This window comes from Otolemur garnettii, unplaced genomic scaffold (genome assembly GCF_000181295.1).
Source record: "Otolemur garnettii isolate 467f Iridium unplaced genomic scaffold, OtoGar3 scaffold00012, whole genome shotgun sequence".
Classification (NCBI taxonomy): Eukaryota; Metazoa; Chordata; class Mammalia; order Primates; family Galagidae; genus Otolemur; species Otolemur garnettii.
This window is the reverse complement of record NW_003852407.1, coordinates 20,059,829-20,068,427: the sequence shown is the minus strand read 5'-3', so window position 1 is coordinate 20,068,427 and position 8,599 is coordinate 20,059,829. Positions and strand designations below refer to the sequence as shown.

General features: G+C 36.6%; 1 protein-coding gene across 1 annotated transcript in view; it reads left to right on the top strand.

The window, feature by feature from the left end:
- DSG1 (desmoglein 1) overlaps positions 1-8,599 on the top strand; it is a 32,155-nt gene that overhangs the window by 10,112 nt on the left and 13,444 nt on the right. The window contains 5 exon segments of the mRNA XM_003784766.2: positions 517-672; positions 2,443-2,587; positions 4,486-4,652; positions 6,742-6,876; positions 7,166-7,351. Of these exon segments, the coding sequence (XP_003784814.1) occupies positions 517-672; positions 2,443-2,587; positions 4,486-4,652; positions 6,742-6,876; positions 7,166-7,351 (789 nt within the window).

Here is an 8,599-nt window from a genome sequence, read left to right as displayed (position 1 = left end):
ATTGTTGTTTGGCGGGTCTGGGCTGGGGATTCGAACCTGCCACCTTAGGTGTATGTGGCTGGTGCCTTAGCCGCTTGAGCCACAGGTGCCGAGCCCACATAAAAGTTTCTTCAGGATCTTTATATTATTTTTAATTTGAGGATCGAAGCTGTGTAACAACATTGGCAAACTCCCTAAGCAGAAAAGGAGTTCCCTACTCTAGCTCCAGTGCTTGAAATGTCTGAAAATAATAGAAGATCAAATTATAACTGTAGAATGAATGATGACATAGATTTATATATAGTATAGCTATCTTTTACTTGTTACTTGCTTGATAGAAATAGAAATTGAAATTTTCAATCACGTCATTCACCATTGAAAATACTATAGCTGTCATTATTACACTTAATTCTCTATTTCAGCCTTTTTCAAATGACAGGGTCATCACACTCAACAGTTCTCAAGAAGCTGTCATATATCAAACAGAGATCTCCTGATTTGTTTCCTATAATATTTTCACATGTGTTCTTTCTGCAGATTCACTCAGACTGTGCTGCCAACCAGGAAGTTACATACCGTATCTCTGGAGTAGGAATTGATCAACCACCTTATGGAATCTTCATTGTTAATCAAAAAACTGGTGAAATTAATATAACATCCATAGTTGATCGGGAGGCCACCCCTGTTTTCATTGTAAGTGTGCTTCGTGTCAATACATACATTCAAATCTAAATTATTCTTGAAAAATCCTAATCTCAGATCATACTTAATTTGATTTCAAGAGTCACAATAGTAGGCATTTGGGTTACTTCTTAATTCATGAACATCCCACAACCCAAAAGAAATGCTGAAGAGATTGAGAGAGAAAGAAGTGTTTCACATAAGTGCCAGCAAAAATGCTAATGTCTAGTCTGTCTTCCTTGGCCAACTAGAAAAAGTGTTTCGAATGACAAGTATCTCACTCTAACTTTCTCTTTTTCTTGAATGCAATTAAAAAAGCTGGTTCCTTTTAACTCCAATGCTGAAGAACGATTCTGGAGCTACTGAGGGACTCTTTTCTGAGCAAACATATTTTATAATAAATTCACATTGCTCAAGCTCCACTGAGCTCCGAATGTGCCTTGAGAATTCATTCACCCTCAACTGACTCTCACGCCCATCCCTTACAGGAGCTGTCACAGAACTGAAGTATCCTTTCTTCTCAAACCCTCAAGCTCACTGTCATTTCAGTTAACCTGGTGACCAACTTCCCCCAAAAGGCTGAGGAATCCATCACAAACTCCTGTGATTAATCCTCCCTTGTCCAGTTCAGAAATGTTCTCCATTAAATCCAAAAGCAAGATCAATTTACTTTCAGAATCTTTTTCCCACAGCTTATTCCAAGACATTTCCATTACCCATGTCTTCAAGAACCTTATTCCAGCCATCTTCTTTTTCTCTCTCTTCGGCTTGTTCCACTGGCAACTTCCATTTCTATCAATCATCATGGTCAACGCTTCTTAATTCTTAACATAAAATATAAGTGTAAAGACATAAAGAAATCTTACTTTGCTCTTATACTCTCTTCTTCTGAAAACCCATCAACCCATACCCCAAATACCTTCCAATAATCATCTACACTTGCAGTGTTCATTCATGGTGCTCGCCTGTATACTTCAGATCACTTCAATTCCTTAGCCCTCAATTCCAAATCCATATTCCTGCCACAATGTCCTCCCACAAATTTTAAATCAGCCTGATAGCCTATTAGCCTTTTTTTTTTTTTTTTTGAGACAGGGTCTCAATTTGTCGCCCTAGGAAGACTGCAATGGTGTCACAGCTAACAACAACCTCAAATCCATGGGCTTAAGTGATTCTCTTGCCTTGGCCTCCCAAGTGGCTGAGACTACAGGCACCTACCACAATGCCCAGTTGTTTTTTAAAGACAGAGTCTCACTCATGCTCAGGCTGGTCTTGAACTCCTGAGCTCAAGCAATCAACCCACCTCAGCCTCCCAGGTGCTGGGATTACAGGTGTGAGCCACTGCACCCAGACCTACTAGCTGTTCTTGAAGCACAATGTATTTTTATCCAAAACAAACCACAAATGTTAGATAGTATACATTACACTTATGTGTGCTTCAAATATAAATAATAGTACAACCCTCCATGCTACCAGCATAAGAATGCTACATTTCTTTAAAGCCTCCATGTGACTCCCCCCTTACCATATTCTCAACTCCCCAAACCCCTCCTCCTAATTTAAAAACTACATTTACATCATTCTATTGCTTTTTTCATATGAATCTCTTTACATGAAAAATCCATGAAACTTGGCAGCTCTATCTGTTGGAATTCTCTGCCAAGATCTACCTCAATCATTACATCCTTCTATGAAGAGTCATAGTATTTTTGTTCTTCCTTTATATAAATTACCTTGTTAATATGTGTTTCACTCTATCATTATTTCTGTTTTCTCCCCTAGATCTACTGCCGGGCTCTGAATTCACTGGGCCAAGATTTAGAGGACCTTTTAGAGCTCAGAGTCAGGGTTTTGGATATAAATGACAACCCTCCAGTGTTTGCAATGTCTACATTTCAAGCACAAGTAGAAGAAAATTCCAATGCAAGTAAGTATATTGGCTTCCAGATCACTCTTAACAGGTACCTAACTAAAGGCTAAATTATATCTAGATACACATCACGGATGTAAGTTATAGAAAAGACACAGAGCAGAAAGGCTTTCCCTTCAACTATGGAAGCTGCTCCCCTCTGTCACACACAAGGAGGAATTCCACAGCAAGGAGGATCTTCTCATGTAACTCACGTGCTAGTTCTGTAGGAGATTCCTCACAAGAAATTCCAAAGTATTTTGCATAGTAAGGGGATTGGAATGAGAATTTAGCTCTCAGCCTGACTGCAATGAAGGGCAATCCCACTCCTTTTGTTCATACTGCCTTTTTTTTTTAAGTTAACTACTTTACAATCACTCATAGAAATTACTTTCACACAAAACTTCAGCTTACCATAGTTACTTTCATGTGGTATGATTTCTTATGAATTCCCAAAGTCTTTACATTTTACTTTTATTCATTAAAGCACTCTACCTATACTTAGCACTTTGAAAACTTCATGTAATATGGAAAGTAAAAGGGAATGGGAATCTGTTCTTTGCTCTCCCTAGTACCGTTCTTCCGAGGCAAGCAATCGTTCTGTAATTACATGAACATAAATAACACATTTATAGACATAATGGGATCATGCTATTTACATACTAATCCGTGGCATGAATTTTAATTTAAATGTGTTTTGAACATACGTCCATATCAAGACGTGCAGATTTCCTCACTCCTTTTAGCAGTTATGTTGAATTTAATTATATGAATGTCCTGTGATTACTTAATTACCTAGTGAAAACATTTTTAAGTGATGCTAAAATGAATAATTTATACACACACACACATATAAAAATATACATAGAAAGGAGAGATGCACTGGGATATGTATAAGAGGTTTATGTTTGAAATGACATTGAAGAGTATGAAAGAATTCTAGTTTATGAATGAGCAATGGCAGCTTTTCACATACTCCAGTGTTCTTCATCAGAACTTCTTACAAGATTAATGAAAAAATGGCTCAGCGCCTGTGGCTCAAGCAGCTAAGGCGCCAGCCACATACACCTAAGGTGGCGGGTTCAAATCCCCAGCCTGGGCCCGCCAAACAACAATGATGGCTGCAGCCAAAAAATGCCCAGGCGTTGTGGCGGGTGCCTGTGGTCCCAGCTACTTGGGAGGCTGAGACAGGAGACTCGCTTGAGCCCAGGAGTTGGAGGTTGCTGTGAGCGTGATGCCATGGCACTCTGCCCAGGGGGATAGCTTGAGGCTCCGTCTCAAAAAAAAAAAAAAGAAAAAAGAAAGATTAATGAAAAAGATAAGGGACAGGACAACACATGTAGCTAAATAAGCATGACTTTACAAGTTACCTAGTACTTAACAAAGGGCCACCCAAAACAGAATAATAATCCATATTTATTGAATAAGCATTATTCAATAGGAACTTTATGACATTTTATTAACTATTTAATTATCACACGAACTCAGTGAGGATGGTGCTAATATCATCCCCACTTCTAAATGTGGAAACTGCGGCCACGATCATGTAGCTAGAAAGTGTTAAAGTTGGGAAAAAGTTGGTCTTCTCTTGGTATCATTTTGTTTCACCATAGCATCCTATAAAGCAAAAAAAGAAGAAGAAATTATACTAGAATAAGGATTAGAAAGCCAGAATAACCTATTTCCTTTTCAATCATCAGTAGTGTCTAGTATCATACTAAAATGTGACCTTTTTGTTAAAGCAAAAGTATAGAAAGGCACTGACATACATATATGTTAAAGGAGGAGAAAGGGAAGATAGCAAAGGGCACATTATATGGACCAACTAATTCTAACACCTTGTTTGGAAGGTGATACATTTTATTTTAATAAAAATGTAAATCGTCCGTTTGCAATCAATATTCCTTGATTTCTAGATACACTGGTGACCAGAATCAATGCCACTGATGCAGATGAACCAAATAATTTGAACTCATTAATAGCCTTCAAGATCACCAGCCAGCAACCTTCAGATTCACCAATGTTTATCATCAACCGAAAAACTGGAGAAATTCGAACAATGAATAATTTTCTAGACAGAGAGGTAATTCATTTTCTTGAAGTGGCTTTTTGTTCTCCAAGAAACTGGTTTCAAAAGCAAGGTACCTACGAGAGAAAGAAAAAAAGAAAATAATGTTTAAAAATTTTAATTATATACTTTTTTTACATAATGGCAATGAGATGAGAAATATCTTTAAAATAAAAAAAGGAGATTCCTCAATTATGTTTCATGCTGACATTTTTCATTGACTCGATTAACTAAAACTTACCTCAATTTAAGAAAACTATATTCTATAAGAAAGGACATAAAAATATGTGTAAGGAAAAGGCAAAACTCCAGTTTTAAAAAAGGACATTCTATTATGAAATAAACTTAAGAAACATAATCATGTTCCCATCCTGGTGAGTTGTAAAGGATGCGATGTGATAGAGGCTCCAAGAGTATTCACAGAGAAAGAAACTTGCTCACCTTTCTTTTTTAATTAGATCATAACTGTGTACATTATTGCATTTATGGGGCACAATGTGCTGATTTTCTATACAATTTGGAATGTTTGCATCAAATTGGTTAACATAGTATTCACCTCATGTAATTGTTGTGTTTAGACATTTATACTCTACTATTTATATATTTATATACTCTACTATTATATATATTTATATATTGTATCCTTGCAATATGCACAGTAGGTGAGGTCCCACCAATTACCCTCCCTCTACCCATCCGCCCCTCTCCCTTCCCCTCTCCTTCCTCTTCTCTCCTTTCTGGGCTACAGTTGTGTTTTATCTTTCATATGAAAGTGTGGGTGATTATACAGTGATTTCATAATAGTATTGAGTACATTGGGGTTTTTTTCCATTCTTGAAATACTTTACTAGCTTATCTTTCCTTAAACCAGCAATCCTAAACTCCTTTGAAAATGGAACTCTTTTTTTCTTTCTACATACATAACGCTTATCGACAGCCCACCTATTCATTTCCTTTGGGAAAATGAATCATAGGATCAGAATGATGGGACAGTAGAAATTACATAATATCCAGACCAATCTTTTCATTTACCAATAGGAAAATAACTAGTAATTGTTAACAGGTTAGAATCAGAATTATGTGATTTCTGTCATGCCATATTATCCCGTAATTTAGTTTTAAAATATCTACTGTTTCATAATATTTTTTAAAAAATACTATCTTTTGAATAGAATGCAGCTGACCTGTTTCGGGATATACATGAAAAAGCTGTGTCTTCTAACTGATACTCAACTAAATTTTATTTTAATTATTATGGTTTCTTAAAAATGGCAATGTCTTTGCTGTTGAAATTTTGGTATAGGATAAATCAGATTACTCTTGCCCTGTTATGATCTGAATATTACCAGTTTCTAGGTGATCTGTGTCTCCCTTTGTTTGAAAATTACCATGAGAAGCCCAGTGGGATTTCTTTAATGTACAGAGAGTTTTCCTGGTGAAAAGTTGTAAGAAAAGAATGTCAAAAGAAAAGGATCCCTGCAGCCACTGGGAGACTACCAGAGCAAGTCTGGGGGTCCATGAAGCAGCCTCAAGATATCTCTGACTATAAAACCATAAAATTCCACCTATAATTTTGAATGAGGGTGCACTTATGCATGAGTCTAGGAAAGCTTTCATAGCTTTTACCAGCTTCTAAAAATGTCAGCATCATTGAATAGAATCAAGACGAGATAAATGGTCAATTACTCCATCGCCACAACCCACTGCCTTCTAAAACCATGAACCATTTGTCATCTCTTCATTCTTCTTGCACACTCAGGGGCTATTTAGGTTATAGAATTTTCATACCACAGACCTTTTGTAAACCTCAATCTCTCTCTTCTTGGTCGTTCTGGGTTTTTTCACCCTTTATAAACTTGTCAACCTCCGGAATGCTATGATTTGTAGGAGCCTTTTAAAAAGTATTGCCTCTTTCAAATGCAGTTGAGTAAGTATTGTTGGGAATATTCATGTGAGATTTGTAGATTTCAACATTCTGTATTATCCTACCTCTATCATAGATTTATGATTGACTCAATGTTTATTGAGCCAATATTTAAAAGAACCTTCCATAAGAGTAGACTTCAAGGTCAAGTGTGATATTGCTTGTTATCTGTGTTTTTAGCAATACAGCCATTACTCTCTTGTCGTGAGAGGCTCAGATCGAGACGGCGGGGCAGATGGCATATCAGCAGAGTGTGAATGCAACATCAGAATCCTTGATGTCAATGATAACATCCCATACTTGGAACTGTCCAAAGTAAGCTTTTGTTCTCAAAATCAATAACTTTAAATTCATCATATTCTAAGATTTGTGCAGTTTTGTTTACAGATGTACATGTGACCTCCAACCCAAATGCAGATGTATATCTTTTTCTTGTGTTTGTTTATATTATATAATGCCAAATAAATTCATTAAAGCAAGGAAAAGTGAGATTATAAACACAAATATCTTTTCTAAATGATGAATAACTATTGACACCCTGGTGTAAGCCTAGCAGAGTGCCTCTCTGATTCACAAAGTTTAACTTTTCTACTTCTTGTTTCAGGATACCATAAGCATCGATGAAAATGCTCTATATTCAAACTTGCTTCAAATTAGAGTAATTGATTTGGATGAAGAGTTCTCAGCTAACTGGATGGGAGTGATTTTCTTTATCTCTGGAAATGAGGGAAATTGGTTTGAGATAGAAATGAATGAAAGAACAAACATGGCAATTTTAAAGGTTGTTAAGGTATGGCGTGATTATCACAAATGTTTTGTTTTCTTGCCCTTTTTTCAAAATGTTCAGCTTAAAATTAAATGATGCTAATACTTCACAAATCTGAGTCAGTGAAAGAATAAAAAGTACTGTGCTTTAAAATTATATATGACCTTTTTTACAGTAGAGTCTTTCTACTTATTTCAGGAAAATAGACATTTAACTTCAACTTGAAACCTTTTATCAATCCAATATTCCCCAAGAGATCATGTAAACCGAAACCATTTTTAAACAAGAATCTTATGAGTAAGCCTTGAAGTCAGTGTTTTAAGAATAATTTTTAAAGCAGATTTAACGTGGGCTTAAAAATACATGCCCAAGTCAACATTGTAAGGTCAATTATGATGCACCAAATATTATGTGCCAAGAAATTTTAATATGTCAATTAAAATGTGTTTATTCTGGGCAGCGCCTTTGGCTCAAAGGAGTAAGGTGCTGGCCCCATATGCCGGAGGTAGTGGGTTCAAACCCAGTCCTGGCCAAAAACTAGAAAAAAAAAAAAAGAACTTGTTGTAAATGTATATATTTTTTCATCTTTGTTTTGGTTTATTTATCATTCCTGATTAGAAAAACATAGAGCCAATTTGTAAATCTGCTTTTCATACCAGTCAACTTTAGGCAGTTACAGTAATTGTTTTTCTCTGTTATTCATACAAGGAAATTGCCTGAGCATATTTTTCTTTATCTGGCAAGAATTCTTTAATTGTCAGGCCTGGTGCGGTGGCTCATGCCTATCATCCCACCACTTAGGAGGCCAAGGTGGCTGTGGTGTTGCTCATGCCTTGGCAGAATGGCTCACCTGTTGCATAGTCTAATGACTCTGTAAATTTTGTCTCTGTTTTCCCCTCAGCACTCCTACAGGAAGCCTGTTAATGGCGCTTCAAAAGTACTGTGGTGAGACTGTCCAGGAGAGAAAAGTAAAAGATCGAAAGGCACTCCATGAGCTGAAAATGGAAGAGTGGTAAGGAGCAGGGGACTAGGGCATCTGACTTTCCTAACTGCATTTATTATGTAGTAGTGCTGTGAACTCAAGTACTCTAACGAGGATCTTTCTTTAGGTGTATTTTTTAGGTAAAATGTAAATCTCATTTGCTTGCATGTTTTTTTCTTTTCCTATGTTTTTGACTGTATAGGAAATTACCCAAGGGAATGCACATTAAGAATTGAACTTATAGGCTCGGCGTCTATAGCTCAACCGGCTAAGGCGCCAGCCATGTACAC